At 38.1% G+C, this 26958-nt stretch overlaps 1 protein-coding gene and 1 long non-coding RNA gene across 2 annotated transcripts in view; one reads left to right on the forward strand and one right to left on the reverse strand.

Moving 5' to 3' along the window:
- LOC109501362 overlaps positions 1-4473 on the forward strand; it is a 28950-nt gene extending 24477 nt beyond the window's left edge. The window contains exon 3 of the long non-coding RNA XR_006600359.1: positions 1920-4473. This is a non-coding gene — a long non-coding RNA (uncharacterized LOC109501362). The remainder of the gene's footprint in view (positions 1-1919) is intronic.
- ARHGAP21 (Rho GTPase activating protein 21) overlaps positions 1-26958 on the reverse strand; it is a 133896-nt gene that overhangs the window by 16249 nt on the left and 90689 nt on the right. The window contains 7 exon segments of the mRNA XM_006933312.5: positions 342-626; positions 1964-2089; positions 4194-4230; positions 9027-9129; positions 9280-9456; positions 21057-22953; positions 24297-24326. Coding sequence (XP_006933374.4) covers positions 342-626; positions 1964-2089; positions 4194-4230; positions 9027-9129; positions 9280-9456; positions 21057-22953; positions 24297-24326 — 2655 coding nt within the window.

Here is a 26958-nt window from a genome sequence, read left to right on the forward strand (position 1 = left end):
TTTTCCTTTTGATCAATTTTTCAAGCAAAAATAGCATATTATAACTTGTTTTTAATGTTTATTTTTGAGAGACAGAGCAAGGGGGAGAGAGGCAGACAGAGACAGAGACACACACACAGAATCCGAAACAGGCTCCAAGCGGTCAGCACAGAGTCCAATGTGGGGCTCGAACTCACAAACCGCGAGATCGTGACCTGAGCTGAAGTTGGCGCTCAACCAACTGAACCACTCAGCGCCCCCCTTATAACTTCTTTTCAAATGATGTATCAGAGCCTTTCAGTCTTCCTAAGAAAAATGTCACAAAAGAATCTGGTTTTACAAGCACCACTCTGAACACACACCTCCTCATTGAGGTTGCTGCTCTCCTGGATGGTCTTGATCCATGCTAGCATGTCGTCTCTGTCCTCGGCCTGGAAAAGGCACTCGCAGTCTGATGTGGTGAGTCGAAACACATTTTTCCTCTTGGTCTCGCTGTACGAGATGTCTATTAAGCAAGCATTGACGCTGATGGGCTGTTCTTCTTCAGATGGAGTCATCTGTTCCCTTTTATCTTTGTACAAGTACAGCGAATGGCCCCGAAGCACAACATACATTTGTTTCCACGGCCGAATACTTCCACCAACTCGCTGGAAAACATGGAACAGTTCAGGAATACTTAATGCGTGGCACAGTCTTAGTGACAGGATCAACACACCAAGCAATACTGTTAACACACAAATGGACACCAAGTCCAGCAGGTGTCTGATTCACGATCGTATGCGTTGGCCAGGAGAGGACTGGCAAATTGTGCGGAGGGTAAACCAAGCTAGGCAAGGTATTCATGACAAAATCAAGGACAGTGAAATGTCAACTTTAATTCTGGTCGGAGAAAAAAAACTATTTTACCGTTCATGAACAAAGTAATTAAGATACATTGAACAAAGCAAGGTAAAACAAGAGTAGCAAAATACGTAAAATATATAAAAATGGTAAGAGAACAAAAAGTAAGAAAAAAATCAGTCAGAAAAGTCTTCTGAGTGAAAGTAAGGCCGATGATAAAGTCCCAGCTCATGCAAATGACAAATAATGCTTAAAAACAGCATGTACAAGGAATGAATTAAGTTAACAAGACTGATCAACTTTATGCGGTCAAGCAACAATATCCATACCCAAGGTGGGTTTTTCTTAAAAATTAAACTCTTTTGACAGTATTAAAATTTTTTTAGAAATAATCTGCCCAAATATTGTAAGAAATTTATGGCAAAGGTTTTATTGTATTGAAATCTGCTTAATGAAGCATATAGATATTGTGATACTCATTTATATAACTCAATATTTATAAAATAAAGTGAAACAAGGAAATTACAAAAGCAATTTAAAAGAATAAAATGGGAAAGCTAAATAAAATATTTAAAATTATTAATATGGAGAATTGTCACTCCCTCAAGGAGGACTCTGAAACCCTATGGCTAATAAACTAATAAGAAAAGCTGAGTTCCTTCTTGAATAACTTCATTTCTCTTTTATGCTGGCAAAATATAAGACAGTATACTCCATTTGCAGTTGATACACAGGACAAAAATATACAAAATTAAATCAATGATTAGAATTTTTTTAAGTAACTTTTTCCTTTATGTAAAAAACTATTTTTTATAAAAAAGTGATTTATTTTTCTTAAATGCTTATTTATTTATTTTTGCGAGATCATAGATGAGTGGGTGCAGGACAGAGAGAGACAGAGAGAAAGAGAGACACACAGAGAGAAACAGAGAATCCCATGAACTTCGAGATCATGCCCTGAGCTCGAATCAAGAGTCGGACGCTTAACTGGCTGAGCCGCCCAGGCACCTGGAAAAAGATATTTATATGTGATGTTTTCTACTCTTTATTCTGGATAATTTGCCGTCTCATCTGTACAGACTTTATGTGTTACTTCACAGGGGCTGCATTCCATACACTCGCAGTAGCTGAGAAAACATACTACCTTGCCCTTATCGGTGACAAGTGGTCGGAAATGGAGCCATCCTTCCTTTGCAGCATCACTGAAAACCTCTGAGGAAGAATCTTTCCTGGACCCAGAGTCTTCTGATGACTTCTGGCTGTCTGTGATCTACAGAGAAGGTCAAGAAAATATAGTAAAATATCCTTTTCCTTTATAAATATTTGCACATGGAAATTGCTTTACTGAAAACAACTCTTTTTTATTGTTTATTTTTGGGAGAAAGAGAGAGAGGGAGAGACAGCCGTGTGAGTGGGGAAGGGGCAGAGAGAGAAAGAGATCTGAAGCGGGGTCTATGCTGACAGCACAGAGCCCGATGCAGGGCTTGAACTCATGAACCATGAGATCATGGCCTTGAGCCTAAGTCAGAAACTTAACTGACTGAGCCACCCAGGCGCCCCTGAAAAAAATCTTTAACGTTCCAAAATGAATGGTTATTTTTGAAGAATACCAACTTTATCAATTCCGTTAGAAAATGTTCTGGTCTTGTTGCAAAAAAAAACCCCAAAACACGTGAATTGTGAATTGACTTCCATCATTTTTTAAAGGTCTTCTGTAGGAAGTTTTTCATCTTTAAAAAAATAACAGAAATAGTATAATGTTCCTGCTCTCGAGAGCTCACATTTTCGTGAGCAAAGACAAATCAGAATAAAAAATAAAAACAAGAAAATGATCAGATTGTGATTAGTACCATTTGGGAAAGGAAAACCGAGATGTTGTAACAAATGACTGAGTAGCGGCTGTAAGTTCAAGGCCTACTGAAGGAAGAATATTTAAGATGAAATATGGAGGAAAGGGGCCATCCATGATAGGTCAGGAAAAAGAACAGTTCAGGGAGAATGTATAGCTAATGAATGTACATTCATCATTATCGCTTCAGGGCGTGTTCTGGAGGTACAGTGAATAACACTTGATATGGGGGAGGGTGAAAAAGAAGGAACAAGGCTAACTCCCAGTTTGGGGGCTTGAAATCTGGGTGAAGTGGACCTAGTGGGATGAGGAAAACTGGATAAACATGTCTGGGGTATAACCCAGATCTATTTGGCCACTAAACCTTGATTGCTTATTAAACACCCAAATAAAGATGTCAAAAGGGTAGCAGCCTACATGAGCTGCAGCTTGGGGAAGAGGCCAACGCTAGCAGTATAAACTGTGGGAGATCTCTGGAAAAGATCATGTTGGCAATGGGGGCAGATAGAGATGAAAGACGGGTCAGAACCAGTTCTAGACATTCCAACATTTTAAATGTTAGAATGGCAGAGGCAGAAATGGAAACCAGCAGAAGAAAGCGTTTTAGAAAGGCAGCGGGAAATGGTGTTGGATACTACTGGAAGGTCAAAGAAGTTAAAAATCGAAAATAACCGTTAGTTTGGGGACCTTGAACATCACTGGTAATCTTGGCATGAGCAGTGTCATTCTGGTATGTGTGGGGTGAGAAAGATGTGACGTGAGGAAGTGGACCGACTGGCCATTTTTTTCAAGCAGTTTTGCTGTGAACAGTGGAAGAGAAAATATGAGTAGGAAATAGAGGGGGATGTAGATTCAAGGAAGGTTTGTTTGTTTGTCTTTTAAATATAGCAAATAGTAGAACGTGCTCATATGATGGTGAATGAGCCACTGGCAAGAGCGATTCTGCAGAGGGGAGAACGATCTCGAGAAAGGGAAAAGTGATAGAATCCAAAGAAATGTGGATGTAGGCTTTTAACCGGATCATGTTCCCAGTAAACAGATACTTAAGAGTAACGAAGGCAGAAACCGTGGGTGCAAATGAAGATGGCTGAGATTTCTGGAGAATGTGAAACAAGGAAATTCCTGTCTAACAGCCTTCTGTGTGTGTTGTCAACAAAGTAGGAAGGGAGAGCAGACGAGAGAGGACGGGGGGAACTGTACGGAGGAAAGCGGAGGGTAGGAGTGAAATGATAATTTTGAGGAAAGAAAAATATGCATACGGCAAGATACAGGGTGGCTGGGTAGTTCGATTTTTGGCCGTAAACTGATAGAGTGAGAAAAATCAGCACAATGTGTGTAAGTATATATATTGATGAATACGTTTAGAAATTAGAAAAGACCACCTTATAAATAATATTTTCCAAATGCACCTGAAAGGGACAGAATATAGGATAATAGCAATAATTCCCTGTGAAGAGCCAAAGTAAACTAAGGTAAATAGAAACACTTATCATTTGCTGATATTTAAAAAATATTGAATACCAACCTTGATTCCCTTCAGGCTAGAAACGTGCTTAAAGGACCTGTTGGAAAGAAATGTATAAATATTTGCCATAAATGCATAAAACACCTTAGAGATGTAAAAACAAATTGAGTGTCACAAGTTAGTTTTCAATAATAAGCTGATGTTTCATCACTACCATGTTAAATGCTCACTGTTCAATGCAAATGAGACAAACAGCTAATTTTCTAAATACTTACACTTTTGATTCCATGCTAGAAGCTTTCTTAGTGGATCTGGTCAATTAAAATGGTTTCTGCATAAAGTTTGAGAGTTTATCCTTCTTTTTAGATGAAAGAAAAAAACCACTCGGGCTGAACACTGGGCTTTAGAATAAATTATCAGTTAACCATAGTTGCAATGCTCTATTAAGGGTTCCCACAATGTTACAATGATTGATAATGTGGCAGGGAGACCATTCTTCCTGCCAACCGCATTCGGGATGCTTTGATACGGAGACCAGTGGCTGCCAGTGAAAAGGCTTAGGGCTTCCAAAGATAGGTGTGCTTTAACTACTCAAAATAATTTCACTTTAGGGTACAAAGTTGTTTTGCTGTTTTTTTTTTTTTAATTCAAAATTAATTTTAAGAAATTTAGGATTCTAAACAACAGCGGTGAGAGTGGACATCCCTGTCGTGTTCCTGATCTCAGGGGGAAAGCTATCAGTTTTTCCCCATTGAGGATGATATTAGTTGTGGGCTTTTTATAAATGGCTTTTATGATGTTTAAGTATGTTCCTTCTATCCCAACTTTCTCAAGGGTTTTATTAAGAAAGGATGCTGAATTTGGTCAAATGCTTTCTCTGCATCGATTGACAGGATCATATGGTTCTTATCTTTTCTTTTATTAATGTGATATATCACATTGATTGACTTGCGAATACTGAACCAGCCCTGCAGCCCAGGAATGAATCCCACTTGATCATGGTGAATAATTCTTTTTATATGCTGTTGAATTGATTTGCTAGTATCTTGTTGAGAATTTCTGCACCCATATTCATCAGGGATATTGGCCTGTAGTTCTCTTTTTTTGCTGGGTCTCTGTCTAGTTTGGGAATCAAAGTAATGCTGGCTTCATAGAATGAGTCTGGAAGTTTTCTTTCCCTTTCTATTTTTTGGAACAGCTTGAGAAGGATAGGTATTATCTCTGCTTTAAATGTCTGGTAGAATTCCCCAGGGAAGGCATCTGGCCCTGGACTCTTATTTGTTGGGAGATTTTTAATAACTGATTCAATTTCTTCACTGGTTATGGATCTGTTCAAATTTTCTATTTCTTCCTGTTTGAGTTTTGGAAGTGTGTGGGTGCTTAGGAATTTGTCCATTTCTTCCAGGTTGTCCAGTTTGTTGGCATATAATTTTTCATAGTATTCCCTGATAATTGCTTGCATTTCTGAGGGATTGGTTGTAATAACTCCATTTTCATTCATGATTTTTATCTATTTGGGTCCTCTCCCTTTTCTTTTTGAGAAGCCTGGCTAGAGGTTTATCAATTTTGTTTATTTTTTCAAAAAAACAACTCTTGGTTTCATTGATCTGCTCTACAGGTTTTTTAGATTCTATATTGTTCATTTCTGCTCTGATCTTTATTATTTCTCTTCTTCTGCTGGGTTTGGGGTATCTTTGCTGTTCTGCTTCTATTTCCTTTAGGTGTGCTGTTAGATTTTGTATTTGGGATTTTCCCTGTTTCTTGAGATAGGCCTGGATTGCAATGTATTTTCCTCTCAGGACTGCCTTCGTTGCATCCCAAAGTGTTTGGATTGTTGTATTTTCATTTTCATTTGTTTCCATATATTTTTAAATTTCTTCTCTAACTGCCTGGTTGACCCATTCATTCTTTAGTAGGGTATTCTTTAACCTCAATGTTTTTGGAGGTTTTCCAGACAAGAGCCAAATTATGGAAAGAGCCTAAATGTCCATCAACTGATGAATGGATAAAGGAGTTGTGGTTTATATACACAATGGAATACTACTTGGCAATGAGAAAGAATGAAATATGGCCTTTTGTAGCAACGTGGATGGAACTGGAGAATGTTATGCTAAGTGAAATAAGTCACCCAGAGAAAGACAGAACCATATGTTTTCACTCATATGTGGGTCCTGAGAAACTTAACAGAAGACTGAGGGGAGAGAAAGTGGGAAAAAAAAAGTTACAGAGAGGGAAGGAGGCAAACCATGAGAGACTCTTAAAAACTGAGAATAAACTGAGGGTTGATGGGGGGTGAGAGGGAGGGGAAAGTGGGTGACGGGCATCGAGGAGGGCACCTGTTGGGATGAGCACTGGGTGTTGTATGGAAACCAATTTGATAACAAATTTCATATTAAAAAAATAAAAATAAATTTAAAAAATCATAAATGAGAGACAATAGCACCTGCTTTAAAGAGCTGTTACAAAGATCAGTGATAATATATGTAATATGCCCCAGAACATTGCATAGCACGTAATAAATGTTCACAAAGCAAAAAAAAAAAAAAAAAAAAAGGATTTGATTGTAAGATGGGACTGAAGATGGCACTCCCGTTCCTTTTCAAACCGCCCTGAACAAGATCGCTAGAAATAGATACGCAAACTTCATCTACCAGTATCAGGAGACACCTGTAACTCTAAACTACAATATATACATACATGAAGATAGGTGGTTAAACACAGTGAAGAAAAGAATGGATACCGGAAGAGAGGACACCCCTAGCGGCGTATTTCAGACAACACTGCAGTGCGCTGCTCACTGAGAGATCAAAACCTTCCCTTGTTTGGAACGTGGGAAACTGGGTGCCAGAGCTGGTGACAGGAGCCTCGCTCGTCACCACGGATATCAGGGTTTATGAAAATGGAGGAGGAAACACACAGTCTGGCCATCTCTGCAGGGAACAGTGTGTAGTTGGTGCAGGGTATCTTTCAGGGAGGAAGAAGTGAAGGCAAAAACAGGTCACGAATTCAACTCTGCATCATTAGAAAACTTCCTGTTAGCCTGGACCACTGCCATGGCCACACCTCACACAAACTTCCCCCATGTGGTTGGTCCAGGAAGAACTGACTTTATTGGAATATAAGTAATAATCAAATGGAAGCCTCAGAGAATCTTTCCAAAAATACTATGATAAAAAGTGACAAATTGTTCTTTGACCGAAGGTTCAATATCATAAAAATGTCAATGTTCCTTAAGTTAATCTTAGAAATTAAACACTGTGCCATTAAAAATATCCATAAAAATTTAAGAACTAGAACATTGACTTTAAAGTTCAAATAGTAAAATAAACAAAAATAGCCAGGAGAATTTGGAAAAACATAACGTAATGAGAGAATGGCCTTACCAGATGATAAATACATTATAAAACCACCACATAAAACCACCACAATTAACAGAATCTGGTGTACACGAGTAGATAGATAAATCAACTGAACAGAAAGGAGGCTAAAAATAAAACTAAATATACATAATAATTTAATATATAATAAAGATGAAATATCAGTGGGAAAAACATTGTTCTGGGGACAACTGAGAGACACTGGAAAATATAAAGTTGGCCCTTTATCTCATTAATTGGAATAAAATAAATTCCAGATGAATCAAAGTTGCAAATACACACACACAAAAAAAGAGAAACATACATCTGAGAGGCAAACATGGAAGAATTTTGTTGTAATTCTGGAGGAGAGAAAGGCTTTTTCAGTATGACCTCAAATCCGAAGGCCATAAAAAAGAAAAAATCCTAAGTGTTGAGTGCAAGGAAAAAGTTTAACAGTTTTGCAGAGTTTAAATAAAAAGAACTTAAGAAAATCAGATGAAAAACACTGAATTGGGAAAAGACCTAACAACACTTATCTCAGAAGAGAGCTCGTTTCCTTTATATAAAGAGCCTCCAGAAGCCAATCAGGAAAACCAGTAGGAAGATGGGCAGAGGATATGAAGAAGCAGTTCACAGGAAAATATAAATATCTCTTAAATACATACGAAGTGATGTTGAATTAATTTAATAGAAATTTTCAAATAAAAACTACAATATGATACCATCAGATCTAGAAAAATCAGAAGTGAAGTAACATGTGCTGGTGAGGAGAAGGAGGGACTTCTATACTCTGTTGGTGGAATTGAGATTTGGTACAAGCCTTATGGAGAGCAGCAGACGATGCATGATGCATATTAATGTAAAAAAAATACACACCCCTTGATGTAACAATCTCTCTTCCAACCATATTCACTTATACACTAAATGAACTATGTACAAATATAGTCACTGAAGTATTGTTTGCAGTAGCAGAAGGCTCAATCAATCTAAATGTCTATTAATAGAATGTAGAATACCAGTTAGATAGATTTTGGTACAGCCATTCAATGGAAAATGAAACAATCCATGAAGAAGTGAGCCCGGAATGTATGCACTGGATGATCTCCACGGTGAGTGTGTATAGCATCTATCACTTGTTTTTATAAGTGATTAGGATACGTGCACACACACATAGGAGCCTACGTAAACATGTGCATGTGATTTGATACATAGAATATCTCTGAAATAATACAAAAGAAAACAGTAACATAGTCATGTCTGAGAAGAGAACTGGGTGGCTAGAGGCCTAGAGTAGCAGTGATTGTTTAATACATATCTTGCTTGTATTATGTTTGTGTATTACTGATTTTTAAACATTAATTTTAAAAACTCAACTGAATATATTACTGAATAACAACTTTGCTTTATTTTTTATCTGTATTTCTAATGTTATATAAAGTTAGAAAGTATAAAGGATTTTATATCAGTATTTATATGTCACAATCATGCTGAACACCCACAAACAGATACTTAAAATGATATGCTTGAGACTTACAATTTTGCATCTTCTCTGTAATCATCCAGGCCCTCATCATAGGATTTTGATCTTTCAGTCTTTGAGCTGGGCTGGGCATCTAGGCTGGGAGGGCCGACAGATTCTGTAATTAAAATCCAACATTTAGACATCTGTAAGTGGTTTCCAGATCCTCTTATTAGAGAAGAGATCACAGATCACAGTATGCCATAGCATTCTAAGCGAAAAACTGAGAAAGCAGAGATGGTTTGCACAGCCACTCACTGAAACATACCCTGATCATGGGAGAGCTGGCGGCGAATTAAAGGAGCCGACGTGGTGAGACTGGGCGGGACCGTTGCTATGGAGGGTGCCTGGGGCGCCTGGGGTGCCTGGGGAGTGGAGGCTGAGATGACAGCTGAAGCAGGGATGTGTGCAAGGTCATGATCAATGCTGGGGCTCGTTGGTTCATCTAGAAGATAAAATGAAAATAAATATTGGAGGGGAGCCTGGCTGGCTCAGTCGGTGGAGCAGGTGACTACTGAACTCAGGGTTGTGAGTTCGAGCCCCATGCCGGGCTTAGAGCTTACTTTATAAAACAAAAACTTAAGAAAATAAAAAGAAAGGAAATATTGGAATGTTAAATGACTTAATGATCAATAATCAGCATTTATTATGAAAGAAAAACCAGATACAGATTTTTAACACTTAACCACTAAATCACCAATAAATGACATACTTGGTCTGATAAAAATCTTATAATTACTCTAGTAATTCCAAATAATTCTGAGAGTGTGGTCCAAAAAATTAAATAAGTTGCTTCTTCTACCAACCAATTAATACTTTCATTAACTGGCAATCAAGATACCAAAGTTCATAGGTATTCAGAACCTGACCCTAAAAAGCAGAATGATAATCATACACTACCCTAAAAGAATTACTTTCCCATTTTAAATGTATTACCCATCATTTCAGGAAGTTAAGCAAGGTGATGTGGCCAAGGCTTAACTCTCAGAGTATCAATACCGAAAATTTTCCTGTGCACAAACACACAGGTATACCTTCAATTTTTGAGAAAAATGAGAAAGGACAGTTACAGTCTTAGAAAATCTTAACAAAACCCTCTATAAAGAATATATTATAGGGGCGCCTTGGTGGCTCAGTTGGTTACGGGTCTGACTTTGGCTCAGGTCATGATTTCACTGCTCGTGAATTCAAGCCCTGCATCAGGCCCTGTGCTGACAGCTCAGAGCCTGGAGCCTGCTTCAGATTCTGTGTCTCCCTCTCTCTCTGACCTTCCCCTGCTCATGCTCTGTCTCTCTCCTCTCCAAAATAAACAAACATTAAAAAAAATATTTAAAAAAGAATATATTATAATGATGAAACAGGGTTTTTGATTTTTTGATTTAAAAGATCGAACTATTTTAATTTTGACCAAATTCTAAAAATGCTCTATCATTTTAATGATTGGCATTTTAATCAAGATGACTAATAATGATACAAAATTATAACATGTATACCTACAATCTATAAATTCTGACTACCTTGAGCTTAGTTTCTGTTTTTACAATGTCTTTAAAAGCAGCTCTTTATATCTTAGCAATAGAGAACATTTTAAAAATTTCTCTATGAATCAAGCTTACTAAGTATTTGATGATTTAATATCTTATGTTAGTGGGCATACAATTTTCTTTTTTCAAAAGGAAGGCGAAACAGGTTTTTACATCAATTGAATAAAGATAAAATTTCATTTTACTACAGATTATAGTATTCTTTAAAACTGTCATTATGACTTACATTACCACAAATTAACCAACCTTTTCAAATGATACATATCTATACAGTAAGTTAGTCTTATGGGGTCTGCTTAGGGCACCAATCTGTTATAGATTCAGAAACATGGTTATAAATGGGAAAATACTGTATTCTTTAGAAATGATCAGGCATATGTAGGACTGATAAGTACTAATAGTCTGAAGAGATTTCTGTGCAAAAACATCGACAAGAGTGGTGTGAAATATAGACGTCAAAGAGTGTCTAGGAGATGCCGTGGGATAAATCTTTCAAGACCATTTCATGCCTTGCAAAGTAACTTAAAACATTTTTATATTTGTTTAAAACTAAATTGCATGAAATGAAATTCAAAATGTTCATGGATTAAGCATTAAACAAAATTTCAAAGGTGATTTTTTTTTTTTTTTTATGACTCTGGACTTCCTAGAGGTATGCATTCAATCTATTTTGACTGACTACACTTTGGAGGAAATCTCTGCATTACACTCGTTGAAATAATCTCTGTTTTAAGCATGTTGTGCAAAAAGGATTGGGACAGACCCCTGCCGGTCTGGGAGCAAGGGTGAGTGGAGGAGGCCCAGCTGGAAGGTTAGAACGATGTGCTCACACATTTTAGTCTTTGCATTCTTTAGAATAAACAGATCTACTATGTTAAAGATAGTCAAAGAAAAGCCAGATATACTTTTAAAATGCACAAAATTACATTACCCCACATTTATGAATTATACTAATAAATCCAATTCCTTATTCTCTGTAAAAATGTGAGAACTTTTTCTACTGTTTTAAAAATACCACTGTAATGATTAATTGGAATTATTTTATTTTTAATGTTTATTTACTTATTTTGAGAGAGAGGGAGAGAGTGTGAGCAGGGTTAGGGCAGAGAGAGGGAGAGAGCGAATCCCGAGGAGGCTCCAGGCTGTCAGCGTGGAGCCTGACATAGAGCTCAATCCCAGGAACCGCGAGATCACGACCTGAGCCAAAACCAAGGGTTGGACGCTTAACCAACTGAGCCACCCCTAATTTTAATATCTGCTTTCACTATTACCGACGTATAGATTACATAAAAACAAAAATAACTCATGCTTATCTCATTTTCCAATGTAAGAAAATGGGCACTGTTTAGTTGTCCAAAGAGAAAACCAGTGTGCTGTCAGATTTTCAACTAATTCCTATATTTTTAATAATCAAACTGATTCTGTCAGGTGAAAATAGCGGATCATCTCTGTCCTAAGCATATCATATACAACATTAAGATGTTAAGCAAGGCATACAAAACATACTTCTGACCTATCAAGGCTCCAGACTTGCTATTACCGGGCGGCATAACCCCTGAGGGTAACCTAAACTGCATAAAGAACTCACTTAACATATGAGGCCCTAATTGACTTTATTCACTACAGGCCCCATAGCTCTTCACAATAAAGAAAAGGTGGAGGACTCTGAAATTATTATATATTAAAATCCAAAGCGATACTGTTTCCTAACCTGTAAAAAAGACAGACCTGAGTGTTCAAAGTTTTATTTTAGTTTCGGAAAATACTGCTTGCCAAAAATAGATAAATAACTAATTCTCCCAGAAAATATATACTCCATAATTTGGGGGTTTTTTCCAAATAGAGAATACTACAAGTTATTATGTTTAAACTGATTAGTCACATCTGAATAAAAAAATTTTCACTGTTATTTCTTAACAGTTAAAATTCTAGAACATCTATAAAATTTCACAAATCAAGAAAAATAGAGTGGTACAAAATCAAGGCAGCATATTGTGAAACGATGAATAACTCTTAGAATTATTTTTCAAACAACAAAGAAAAAAAATGGAAGCCCTAATGTATATTGAGAGCTCTTATAAATGGAAAAAACTAAAATCATAACAGAAGAAGAGCAAAGCACATGAAAAGACAAATCATGGAAGAAATACAAAAGCCTGATAAAAATGTGAAAAAAAAAATCCTGTGAAAACCTGACTGCTAACGAAATAACAAAACAAAACCAAGTGAATAGGACAGCTGTTTTTCATCTCACAACCTGGCAAATATTTTCACCTCCTGATGTTCTTATCCTATTTGTTCCTCTTCATCTGCAAGATGACTGCAGAGAATGTATGTTGCTAGCTGCCCAGCTCTATCTTTGGGGTTCAGTGGGGTTCAGCAGAGCACCCCCATCCTGTGGATGGGTATACGTGCAAGGCCCCTCGCTCACTGAGTCCACAGTGACTGGCCAAGGGTGAAGAATATGATCCATTTAGGACTAGTCACACAGTCTCTCCATTGGATTTGATATACAGATACTGAGAAAAGTAGTCTTTTTCTTCCCTTCCTCCGGCAACAAAAACTATAAAAATCAGTAAACTGAGTTGCCAGCGGCCATCTTTTCTACCATGTGGAGAGAAAGCATCTGAGAAGGAAGAAAGCAAAACAGAAAAAGATACACAATCTTGATGACAAATCACTTGAGTATTTGGCCCCAGCCACGCACAGAACCAGGTCCACCCCAACAGTTCTTCACCGTGAGCCGACAACCCTTTTTGGCATGAGCTAATATGAAAAAAACTTTCTATCGTTTGTAACCAAGAGAATTCCAACTGACACAAAGGTAGAGCACAGTGTGTTTCTAGTTCCCTTTCACAGACCAGCTTTACTCCTAACACCTCCTGTCCAATGCTGCAGGTTAGAACAGAGGACAAAATGGGCCTTTTCTAAAACAAGCTGAGCTATGAAGAATTTTTCTCACAGTTCACATAATTACTCAAAGAAAGCATGGCATCAATGTAGTTTATATTTTAAAATTATAGTTGAGAATAATTTTATGCAACTCAGTGAAATTACTGGAGTTTTTGGCAAAGACTATGGCAAAATAGTTTCTTGAAGTAACTTTGCTTTTTATTTCACTTCTGCTGGCAAGAGGTAATCCTACCCCCTCCCCCAAATAACAGAGGGGTTTAAGGAATGTAAACAGCATAATATTCAAAGATGGAATAAACTGTAGTTGCAAGGGAAGGAGTAAATTTGTGTGAGTTGGAAGAAATGGTAACTAGTGTAAAAGTGCGTATTTCCAGAACAGCCTGAGTGTGTGAGTATGCACATGTGTGCGTGTGTGTGTATATATATCATTTTTACTAAAGATATGGATTAAACAAAATGCTCCCCAACAGGGGACATTCACTACAAATGACCTAGAAAGTCAACCTACACCTCAAGCAAAATACATGTTTAAAACTCTTTGAGATTTTTCCTTGTCCTTAAGGAAAAGGAGAATGAATAAAGTTAATGTATTCTTTGTCTAAAAAGAAATTCAAATGGGAAAGCTATCCTTCCTTTTTATTTGCCTTCTGTGATACTTCTACTCAGTTTAAATCAAAGGAAATGAACAGGTTATAGCAGGTTGAATTCTCTTTTCAGCAGGCAAGCATAAGTTCTTTCTTGTGTATTAACAAGTAACAACCGATTAATCTTTGGTAATACCACAGTTTTGTTTTTAATCTAATGTAACCATAACGAACTGAAGGAATTCTAAAAAAACTGGAACTCTCTAGGCAAATTTTCTTAACTTCATTAACAGCAATACCAGTTCCCGAACATCAGGTGGAAAAGTTGTGGGGTTGATAAAAATGGCACACTCAAGAAATGCCACATACATTAAATTAAAAAGATGTGGTTAGAAAGGATCCTTAAAAAGTAAGTCACTAAGGGGCGCCTGGGTGGCTCAGTCAGTTAAGCCTTCAACTCTTAATTTCGGCTCAGGTCATGATCTCAAGGTTTCATGAGTTTGAGCCCCGCATCGGGCTCCGTGCTGATTGCACAGAGTCTGCTTGGGATTCTCTCTCTCTGTCCCTCCCCTGTTCATGTGCTCATTGTCTCTCTCTCTCTCTCACTCTGTCTCTCACTCTCTCTCTTAAAATAAACTTTAAAAAAATAAGCCACTAATATATTAACATATATTTCTCATCTCTGATCATTAAGCAACAGATCTCTACTTACTGAAACTCTTCATTAGTTATAGCTAGAGTTCCTGAAACTGCAAGTCCTATTATAAACTGATAACGGGTGCCATCACCTAATTCAAATATCTCCATTTTTAAATAACAATTCAACTCATTATCACAATAGGAATTATTATGGCCAAGCTTCTTTATTAATCAGCTCAATGACATGCATTTAAGTAAACATTTGGCTTTGTGAAAGCCATTTTCAGATTTGGTTATTTTTAATAACCAAAATACTGTATCTTCCTATGAGATAGATGATTTTTTTTAATGTTTATTTTTTTTTTTTTTGACAGAGAGAGCAAGCATGCATGAGAGTGGGGCAGGGAGGGAGGGAGGGAGGGGGGGGGAGGGAGGGAGGGAGAGAGGGAGGGAGAGAGAGAGAGAGAGAGAGAGAGAGAGAGAGAGAGAGAGAGAATGAATCCCAAGCAGGCTCCACACCATCAGTGCAGAACCTGACGTGGATCTCACGAACGGTGAGATCATGACCTGAGCCCAAATCAAGAGCTGGATGCTTAACCAACTGAGCCACCCAGGTGTCCCTGAGATAGATGATGTTTTAAAAGACTAAGAAGTGAGAAGAATTTTGAAAACTTTATTCATGCTTGCCATAACTACATGGCAGTGAGTGCTCAAGCAAAGGGAGTGGAGATGTAAATCTAAGCAAATCTAATCTAAGCAAAAATCTCAATCTAAGTTTTAAGTACCAATGGAGTCACATCTTAGTATATGAAAAGACTGTAAGATGAGGAGTATAGTTTTTCTCTTTGTAGATTAGTTACTTTATAGAAAGTATCAGTATGTACTAGTATAAAAGAGGGACTGGGTGCTCAGTGCACTGCCTCTAATAGGCGACTAGAGCTCCCAGAGGGAGAAGTGGTGTCTAGGGGGATAGTCACCCACTCCCACTCCTTTGGGGTAAATTTTGGACACTGTAATCTAGATGTGTATCCCACAAGCTTTAAAACTCCTGAATTGGTTTAAAATGGCAGGACTAGTAAGGTTGTACCAATCTAGTTCAATTTTACGTAGGCTAACACTAAGTACATGCATATTGGCCAGCTTTGGGGTGAGAACAAGGAGGGGTATTAGAAATATGGCAAAAAAAAAAAGGGAAATATATTTGAAATGAAATCTGAGTGTGGGTAATACAGCTATAGTTTCTTTATATCAACAATTATATGAGTAGTATAAAGAAATGTAGAAAGTCCACATGGTAGAATACGTCTGAAGTCCTACTATCGTGATGTCAAATTACTTATGAGCTCATTACTCATTTTGTTTTGTGTTTACTCGTAAAAGAATTTATTTTCAGTACTTACTGTGAAGCTTTATAAACTGCGGGTGGGGGGTAAGCAAATTACTGTCAATGACTGATATTCCTAATTTAAGAACAAATAAAATGGTTTATTTTCTTCACTTCTCTAAATCTTTGTGAACCGAAAGAAATATTAAACAATAAATCTGTAACAAAATGTTGGAAGATTTTCTCTCTGTAAGACTTATCATTTGCTCTGTATTATAAATAACTAAATAAATGAATTGGCTCCATTCTCTGGTATTTTGGGAATAAAGCCAAGGCACTTATTATTTTTTGCATTCATTTATAATGTTTTCAAATAACAAAAAATAATTTTAAAAAATTTGTTTTAATGTTTATTTATTCTTGAGGGAGAGACAGAGCATGAGTGGGAGAGGGGCAGAGAGAGAGAGAGACAGAGGGAGACACAGAATCCCAAGCAGGCTCCAGGCTCCAAGCCGTCAGCACCAGAGCCCGACGCGGGGCTCAAACTCACAAATCACGAGATCATGACCTGAGCTGAAGTTGGACACTCAACCAACAGAGCTACCAGGGCGCCCCCCACAAATAATTATTAAAATCACAGAAATTAAGATTCTGGAGTATGATAATATAAAAGCAAATCTTGATTTCTTCCCTTTAAATGTTCCATGAAATACCATGAAGTATATTCTCCAAAGTGTTTTATGATATATTAAACAGGGATACTGTAAATAAAAGGGCTCATGGTCAAATATTTCTGAGAAAAATTGTATTATATCCTACCTACCTAGAAAATATAGAGAAGCACATCAATGAGTCTAAGAGTCTTATGGGAAAGACAAATAAAACTTGTATAGCTATTTAAACCCAGCATTTCTCAATTTATTTGATCCCTGTTTTTCTTTTTTTCTCCTTCATCAAGTGGAATTAATGTTCCCTGAAAATATACTGGGAAAAACTGCAAATAGTCTATTTTACTTCATTTCAGTGCTGATGTCTATCCCACTTTTATATATATAAAATTTTAAAAAATAACTAGATTGGAAAGAGAAACACGTATGAGTCAGGTAACACTCTAAAATGATAAAAGGATGTCAATATTAAGTTACAGAACTTATACTTAATGAAATCTAAAAGTTCTTTCATTGATCAGTTACTTATCTATTCAACAACACAGTCTCTAATAAGTACTTTTTGGACTTCCAAGGTGAGAGTTCAGGATTTGGGTTACTGAAGAGCTAAAACCTTTTGCAGTAAAAAGGCAAGTATATTGGGGCATCTGGGTGGCTCTGTCAGTTACGTGTCCAACTCTTGATTTTGGCTCAGGTCATGTCTCAGTTTGTGAGTTTGAGCCCTATTTGAGCCCCGCATTGGGCTCTGTGCTGATAGTGCAGGGCCTGCTCTCTTGCTCTCTGTCTGCCCCTCCCCTGCTCATGCTCTCTCTCTCTCTCTCTCTCTCTCTCTCTCTCTCTTAAGGTAAGTAAATAAACATTAAAAAGAAAAAGGCAAGAATATTAAGCAAAAGAAATTATACTTTTGATATTATGATCTAAAAAATAGATAAATATTACAATTCTTTTCAATGCCTTTACTTCCAACAGCATACAATTAAAAACTCAGGAGGCCTGGCATTATTCCACCAGGGCATAGAAACTTTTAAGAATTCTTGTGTTGTGGACAACATTTACATATAGAAACATAGGGAACTAAATACTGTCTTTGTATTTCAGTTTGTTATCCTGCCCTATTCCACTGGTTATAGTATAACTTACACACTACAGTAACCATATGCTATATATTAAGGTTTTAGGAGGTAAATATGAAATTGTACTAAAAAGTACTTAAAGGAGAATGTGATCAGAACTAGTAAGTTGAGCATTTTTATTTTTAGTGACTAAACAAAATAGTTGATTTTAATAATGCCTCTAAATCCATATGCATATAGAATTATAAGGATTTTTATTTTATACATTAGCCAAAGTTCTCTCTTCAATAGCAGTGGATTTTTTTTAATGTTTATTTATTTTTGAGAGAGAGCAAGAGGGGAGGGGCAGAAAGAGAGGGAGACAGAATCCACAGCAGGCTCTGCTAGGTCAGCACAGAGCCTGACAAGGGGCTCCGACTCACGGACTGTTGAGATCATGACCTGAGCTGAAATCAAGAGTTAGATGCTTAACCAACTGTGCCACCAGGCACCCCTAACAACTGAGTTTTTGATTTATTCAGCGCATAGATAACTAGGAAGAACTATTAAAAGATATACCTAGCACATTTTTTATTATTCCAATATAATCTGATTATATTATTCTTATCAAGTAGGAAGAAAATACGGTGTCATTATTCTGGTATAATCTCATAGGCTTATCAAATAAAACCACAAGTTGTAGGGACTTTTATGTTTAAAAATAATCATAAAACAATCGTTAGTCTTCAGTTACTTTCTAAAAAATATCTAGATGATGTATAAGATTCCATTTATGGCAAAGTTCTATTCTCTGAGCTTGGACTTAAGGGTATGGATATAAATTTGAGTACAATTTAGGTTGAGATTCCCTGCAATGTTTATAACTTGAATATATAATATTTATAAAAAAATACAAGTTACACAGAACTTTCTTAAAAGGTTTCTGCAGGCCTGGGTGGCTCAGCTGGCTGAGCGTCCAACTTTGGCTCAGGTCATGATCTTGAGGTTTGTGAGTTCAAGCCCCACAATGGGCTCTCTGCTGTCAGTGAGGAGCCCACTTCAGATCCTCTGTCTCCCTTTCTCTCTGCCCCTCCCCCACCTCTCGCATACGCGAACGTGCACTTTCTCTGTCTCAAAAACAAACATTAAAAAAAAAAAAAAAAGCTGATTCTGATAGTGTTGCCTGACTGTCCAATAGCTCAGTCAATTTAAAAAGTTTCTCTAGAAGGGTGCCTGGGTGGCTCAGTCGGTTAAGCGTCCGACTGTGAGTTCAAGCCCCACATCGGGTTCTGTGCTGACAGCTCAGAGCCTGGAGCCTGCTTCAGATTCTGTGTCTTCCTCTCTTTGCTCCTCCCCCACTCACTCTCTGTCTGTCTCTAAAAATTAAATAAAAACATTAAAACAAAAAGTTTCTCTAGAAAAGAAAAAACCTTGAAATGGTGCTCAAAGAGAAGCACAATATACTATAAAATTATGGAGAACTCTTCATGAACTTATGGGGTAACAGGATACGAGTACAGGCCGTGGCCTCAAAAGAAGGCCCCTGCATCACACAACTCCAGGGGGCGCTCCTCACAATGCATCTATATAAATGGTGTCCTCTGGAGCTGTGCTCTGTGATGAGGCTGAGTCAGAGGGCCAAGTGTCAGTCTCTACTGTCTATTAATTGTGTGACTTCAGGGAAGTTATTTAATCTCTCTACAGCTTAAACTTCTCATTATTAGGGAAAGGTAATTCTAAAGACATACAAGATAATCCTGTGAGCAGATTATGTGTGTTAGAGCTGCATAGTAACTATGATGAGAACTTTTTATTTTGCTATACATTTAACCATCATCTCAAACATTATCCTTAGCCTATTATTTCAACAAATATCATGTTGAACATGTCAGGCAGTGTTCTAGGTATTGAGATTACAGACGTAGACAACAGATCTAAAATCCTGGCTCTCATGTAGCATATGTTTTAGCTCCACAGAGAAACGTGTAGTAAAAAATATAAAACATGTCAAGTGGAAACAAGCAGTATGAAGACAAATAAAGTAGCTTAGGGGATAGAGAATGTCAGGTTCTGTGTATGTTGTGGGGGGGGGGTACCTATTTTAGACAGGCTGGTGAGGAAAAGCTGCTTTGATAAAGTACTAACTTGAGCACAGACCCAAATGCAGCGAGGGAGTCTTGTGACTATCTATGGAATGTGTTCCAGGGCTGGGAACTGGCAGTGCTAGGGCCCTGAAGCATGCCTGGCATGTTCCAGAAGGGCAAGGAGGCTGGGGTGGCTGATGATGGGTTACACATGCACAGAGGACAGGAGAAGCGATCAGAGAAGTGGAGGGTGTTGTGGGGCACGTCACGGAGGGCCCTGCAGGCCATGGAAGGATTTGAAATTGTATTCTGGGTAATGAGGAAAGTAAACAGGGGTTTCTGGTCAGAGGAGTGGAATGATCTGATTTACACTGTTACTTTATTATTTTAAGTTTATTTATTTTGACAGACACAGAGACTGTGCAAGTTGGGGAGGGGCAGAGAGAGGGAGAGGGAGAGGGAGAGAGAGAGAGAGAGAGAGAGAGAGAGAGAGAGAGAGAGAGAACCCCAAGTAGGCTCTGCACAGTGCAGAGCCTGATGCAGGGCTCAAACTCATGAATGGCGAGATCATGACCTGAGGAGAAACCAAGAGTCATAAACTTAACCATCGACTGAGCCACCCAGATGCCTGATTTACATTTTTAAAACACCACACTGGCTGCATTGTGGAGAATATATCTAGGGTGCATGGGAGCAGACAAAGCCTAAGTAAACATAACAGCTGTTCCATATTGGGGCACATGCTTGTAATTTAAGTAATTTTTCCAAACCTATCCCAAGATTTACTCCAAGACAAAGTAACTTGCCAACGAGGTCTATTCATTCAAGCCAAAGAAATAAGAAATAATAAAGTAAAAAGCACTGCATAAATGAAAGGTCGATGACTAATTATTAACACTGTTCTACTTGGCTTTCGGTTCAGATATTATCGTCGACTAGGTACAATTTGGTTTGCTGAGTCCCTTGGGCCCAGATAGGGAAATTCTGTCTTATTCAAGAAAAAGAAAAAAAAGTATTGAGAGCATAATGTTAAAATAAAAAAGGCAAACTGTCACTTGAAATAATTTTTGAGGGTAAGAGCTCATGGCTCTGATCTTAGCTTGGTGCAGGAGATTCAGAACAAGTGTTTTAAAATCCGAGCGTACAATTTTTGTGCCCGTTGAACTAGAAATAATACTTTGCTGAAAAGATCTGCAAAATATTTGACACAGTAGCCACGGGCTGTGAATAAGCTCACCTATAAACGGGATTGATGCCAAGGAATCCCCAGGTGGGCTGGTACTTGAGGCCTTCCTTTCCTCCATTCTTTTTATATGGACCTCTCGGCGCGCATCATTAGGCAGCCAGCAGGTGGTGTCTGACCCGGCCTCCTGGTCATTTACTGCCAAGATGTAAGACTGATGCCTTAAAGGCTGTGGTGTTTGGCGGCCAGATGGAGGCTTTTCTCTTAGGATGACAGTTTCTTTATTATCTAAGGTATTCGATTCCTGCATTTCAGCCTCTTGCAGAGTTAAATCTTGATTTCTTTGAGGGGCAGGTAATTCTAAATCCGAAGCGCCGTAGTTCTCGCTCATCTGAGGGATAGGCTTAACAGAAGCTCCAGGTAAAGAGGGGGGTTTCCCCGTCTCCACTTGGTGATCCGGGGCACTTTCGGTTCTCAGCCATGGCTGCTGATTCAATAGACTGTTTTGATGCAAGTGATTTACTGGTCTTTGGTCTTTGACAGAGACAAGTGAGTTCTGGCTAAACGATGGTTTGGTGACGTGCGTAGAAGGCGCTTTCAGAGAATTACTTCGGACTTTCACAAGAGGTGACCTGTCTTGTGTAATACCTCGAGACAATGACATTCCACAGGTAGTCTGAAAATTTCTGTTGGACTGCAGTGTTTTCAGATCCGGTGGCACTTTTTTAAACTGAGACACAGACCCCACTCCTCTGCCAGTCATTCGCCTGTTATCAGAATTAACGATGCTCGGGGCCACGGTAAAATTTGAACCTCGAAAAGACTTATGAATTTCTTGCTGTCGAGGTCTTTCATGAATACCTCGTCTATCATCCTGTTCGGTAAATCCACTCCACTTATAAGTCTGTTTTCGCTCTCCATTTGAATCGGGTATTTGACCTTCAGAACTGACGTTTTCTAAGGTTTCGCCCTGTCCCTCGATATAATCCCATGAACGAGTTCTGTGATTACTGAAACTAACAGACGGAGATGTCAGCGCTCCTTGAGACGCACTTCGTGGGCAATACTTCATCAACACAGAATCCTCCAGCCTCTCCTGGGACACGCTGCGCTGTCGGATCTGAACAGACTGCGGCACTCGATCGTGAGAGGTGCTTCGACGTCGTACCTGCAAAGTAGTGCGGTTTGGTACCACCTGGTTATAATCCGTTGTGCTCTGAGATGCTGCTCTTAAACTATCTAGTCTTTCTTGAATCGTCCGACAACCTATGTGCAATCGTCTGTTATCAATATACTCTTTGTAAGTTTTATAGTTTTTCCAGTCTATGTGCTGATGGGAATTTGGAGAATAGTGATTAACAGAGACAGAAGGAGAATCCACAGCTTGAGGTCTGCTGCTTGAGATTCCTTCTGAATGTCCACTGTAATTGCCGGATTTAAGTAAGATTCCAGAAGGCTCCAATGATCTGGAGCCTGTCGTCTGATGAATTAGATGGGCAGTGGGAACTGATGATGGTGGCGACGTGGTTCTTGACACTGTTTTCAAAGCGGTCTGCTCATTTATGCCATACCTCACCTCTTCAGTTCTATGTGAAGGAACTGTATGGTTGTTTCTATTAGTTAACAAATCTACAACCTTCTCAGAAGGTACAATGACAGTCCTTACACTTTCATTGCAAACACACACCGCTGTGTTGGACTTTGCAACGTCTGTTGGTGATGGAGGCACTTGTATTTCCATTCTATAGGCCCTGCCAGGCTGCGTCAGTACTGGCGTAGTGGTTTGTGGTTTGCTCGATGATGAATCTGGAGGAGAGATTTCAACTGGCTGTGCCATGGCTGAAGAGGCAGATGGCAGCCAGGGATAGCAAATTGGTGGGGGTTCAGGTATATTGCGCGCATTTCCACTGTAGGCTTCATTGCCTTTCAGGTAGGCATCTTGAGAATACGCCTACATGGAAACGAGAAAAAGGCGTCATTTAAAATTCACAGAAAGAACAACAGCTTCCATTCTTGCGATGCACTATTTTATTTTACCATGCCCTGCCTTCTTCCTAAGTGACATTCGCTAAAGCAAGCATGCAAACACAACATAAGGATGCTCCACAAATTCAGAAAAGGGCTAGTCTTTCCGAAATCAAATAAATTGTAGAATTTGCAACAAATAGAATGACAACTGCCTGTTTTCTCAAAAGACTGAAACATACCAAATTTCCCCCTAGCCAATTAGATGCAGCCTTGTTGCTTCTAAAATTTTCCCCAGTCAAGTTTGATGATCTTTCAGCATTTGACAGGTTAAATGGCTGCCTGATAAATCCCAGCAACATTCTGATCATTTTGCCAGAGAACATTTTGATCTTTTGCCAGAGTGAAGGTGAAAATATTAAAAATCTTAGCCAAATGCCTCTTTATCTTAAGCACCGCTGCTAGCATAAATTAAATGTAACATACTGAGCAGTGTCTTGTAGATTCATGATTACTGAGTCCTTAAAAATAATCCATTTTGATAAATTAAGTCCTAAGCCATGCTAAACATTTTAGTATTTAAAATCAGAGAAAATATGCATGTTTAAATTAAGCATGTATATTAAAGACCCCAAAATATAAAAAAAAGTAATTCATCTCTCTGTACATAATTTTTATTTATTTTAAGCAAATGCAAAATTATATTGCACAAATTTATTTGGTCTCTTACTATAAGGAGACATTTCTCTATTACTCATAGGCAGGCATGCAGCTCAAATTATTTTTTTATCCATTATTGGTGAAATTAGCTAGCTATATATTTTAAAACTTCAAAATAACTGAAATTAAAGACAGAGACACAATAAAACAGAACGAATTGATGTAACTGAGGACTATGTCAGCATCTGAGACAGTGAGGTGTGGTATCATGTTACACATCCTCCCCTAATCAAAACAAGCTTAAATTCATGTCTATCATCACATCCTGCCTTTGCATCAGACAGCTTGCAAAGCCCAAGTGCAGCCACAAACATAACAGCAAAGTACCAAGGAAACAGAGAGGGTGAGATACTTAAAAAAATACACATACAGGTAAATGTTACGTTTTAATACCAGTTATGCACAGGATTCAAAAGAAAACCAAACATAAAACAAACAAAAAAAAAATAAAGAAAACCATACATCACAAACACATTCTGCAAATTAGTAAGATTAACACTATGGAGGGATTTCGCTAAGCAAACTTACAGTTTTAATAGGTGGGCTGATTACAAATCTCTATAAAACATAACTTAAAAAGCAAGGAAATGGCTTCTGTGCATTTCTTACCAGAGCTGTGACATCCTTTGTAAACTGTAGCTAGCAGAAAATAGGAAAACATAGTAGAAGCTGCTTACTGATATAAAGACAGAATCATGTTGTCATACTGATGCTGGAAACAGCAAGCTAAAAATACATCTATACTGATTTCTCTGGAAGGTACCAAGAGAAGTAAAGGGCAGTGAAGCATAAAGAATAACTTCAGTATCCTTCTGAGCGTCTTTTTCTCAGGCTTTTATCTGGTTCTTATTTGATTCGTCTACCATTTCTGAGAGCAAAATACATCTGGTGACATGCATTCCTGACAGGTATTGTCTTCAGTCTGCACTGCTGTCTGATACTGTGCCACAAAGCTTCCCTTCCACAATAGCAACATTGATGTCTCTCATTTCCCCTGAGCTGCTTCCATCTCTGCTTCCAGATGACGAAACGAATGCTCTATTATGCATTTAAAATAGTACAACCTCCTCCTTCCCCTGTAAATCAGAGCACGACCACAAGCTGTCAGCGGACGGGAGCTGTCTTTACACTATGACTTGGAAAGAAAAACTGACTGTTTTATTAAATATGTTTTGCTCAAAAATTAAGATCTTTCAACACTGTACCTTTTGTCCTGTTTTACTAGGTTAAGAAAATAATTACTGAATAGACATAAAAATATTACTTCCAGAGTAATTCTTTAAAACTTATAATGAATATTATAGAACATAAACAAGAATGCGGTGAAAAAGCTGAGTGAGTAGATGAAAGGAAACATGCATGCCATAATATTTTTAAGGCATGAAGACAGTCAATCAAAATATACATGGGTATATGCCTATAACAAGACTATCTTTTCGATGCTGATTATATTCACACCAATATTTTTCCATGGCAGGAAAATTGCGTCTGGATGAGTGAACAGTCTGGTACAGTATTTCCCACAGTGTGTTTGTGCAATTTTATTAAGCATCACCTGAAAGGGAGGGGGAGGAGAGTATTCTCCATGCTCAATGATGTAGTGAAGGATTGATTGGTAGGCTCCCTGCCTTCTCAAAACCTCTACTACATTAATGTACATTATTAAACTCAAGGGGAAATGACAAGCTTATTTGGCTGTAGCACTCGTATTTTTTGAAGGTTTAAAAAAAATTTTTTTAATGTTTATTTTTGAGAGAGAGAGAGACAGAGACAGAGCGCAAGTGGGGGAGGGACAGCGAGAGAGGGAGACACAGAATCGGAAGCAGGCTCCATGCTCTGAGCAGTCAGCACAGAGCCCGACACGGGGCTCAAACCCACAAGAGCAGCGAGATCATGACCTGAGCTAAAGTCAGATGCTTAACTGACCGAATCACCTAGACGCCCCTGAAGGGGTTTTAATACAACTGGAATTTCTGCTGGGAAGTACTATTCTAGAACTAATAACTTAGGGATACCTCCTTTATTCAAATTTTGGAGAGGAATATTATCTTAATAATAAAAGTATATAACAAGAACTATTAAAAACTTGAAAAAAATATTTGACATACTTCAACTATCTCTATCTAAGAGCACAAATAACAAATCTCAATACGAAAAAGCCTACATTCATGGGCCCCCACTTCTGGGTAAAGTTATGGCAAAGTGGGTCCTCACATACATACACACGGACCACACATTAACAGTGGACTAACTAAACAGCATATTCTACACAGACTAATAGAAGCGGATATAATTGAGATGAGTGAAATATGAATTCACTCAAGAACATTACTGAATTTCCTTACACAGTCTCAGAGTTCATGTACACTAAAAAGCTTGTTTATCTGTCTCCTTGAAAGTTCCTCATTCTCATAAAGTTTGGGGACCAATGCCATTCCATTAACATCCACGGGCAAATCAGCAGTGCCCTCGACCATTGTGGCTTTGTATGTGTCCAGGTAGGTCATGGACATACCCGGGAATTATTCTAGGGAAACACACTTCTACGGCTACTCTCAGGGCTATGCTACAAACATAAATTAGCTCCAGAATAAGTTTAGGGAAGTAAATTAGGAATAGACAATACACATTTTAAAGAATCCTCTTCTCCCATGATGCTTTTAAGTATTCCTCTGGAAAACAAGCTGCCTACTAAGGACCACTTTAGACTCTTTCAAGGAGGAAAGTATTAATCAGGGCTGGAGCAAACGTTGGGTGGATCACCTGGGATGGATTACAATATGCAACCTCTCGAGGTGAACAGGAACCCCCTGATAAGGTTTTACCTTCTGGGAACAGAACCAAAAACTCTGTAACCTGCTCACAGCTGTGACTGTGGGATACTTTTTCTCGAGTGCTTGGTTGAAAAGTACCAACTCTTCCATTGAGACATCATGACCTGACATGAGTGTTGTAACTACATACATTCCTACATATTGGGAATCTGAACTGTCAGCGGGCACCCATTAAATAGCACAAAATATCATGTAAACAAAGTCATTCATATGTAACGATGCCAATTTATATTCTTTTATAATAATGTCAACATCATGTGTATTAATAAGTTTGTCTGAAATGACACGGCCCAGCAATTTTTGAAACCAATGTCATAAGAACTGCATTATTTGGCTCTTAGTAATGTTTATTTTTACATTTAAGCCCAAATGGATACCTCACAACATATGCAGATGTTTTGATGGAATTAGAAAACACTTAAATTTTCCTCCATTGA

Source organism: Felis catus, chromosome B4 (assembly GCF_018350175.1).
Source record: "Felis catus isolate Fca126 chromosome B4, F.catus_Fca126_mat1.0, whole genome shotgun sequence".
Lineage (NCBI taxonomy): Eukaryota > Metazoa > Chordata > Mammalia > Carnivora > Felidae > Felis > Felis catus.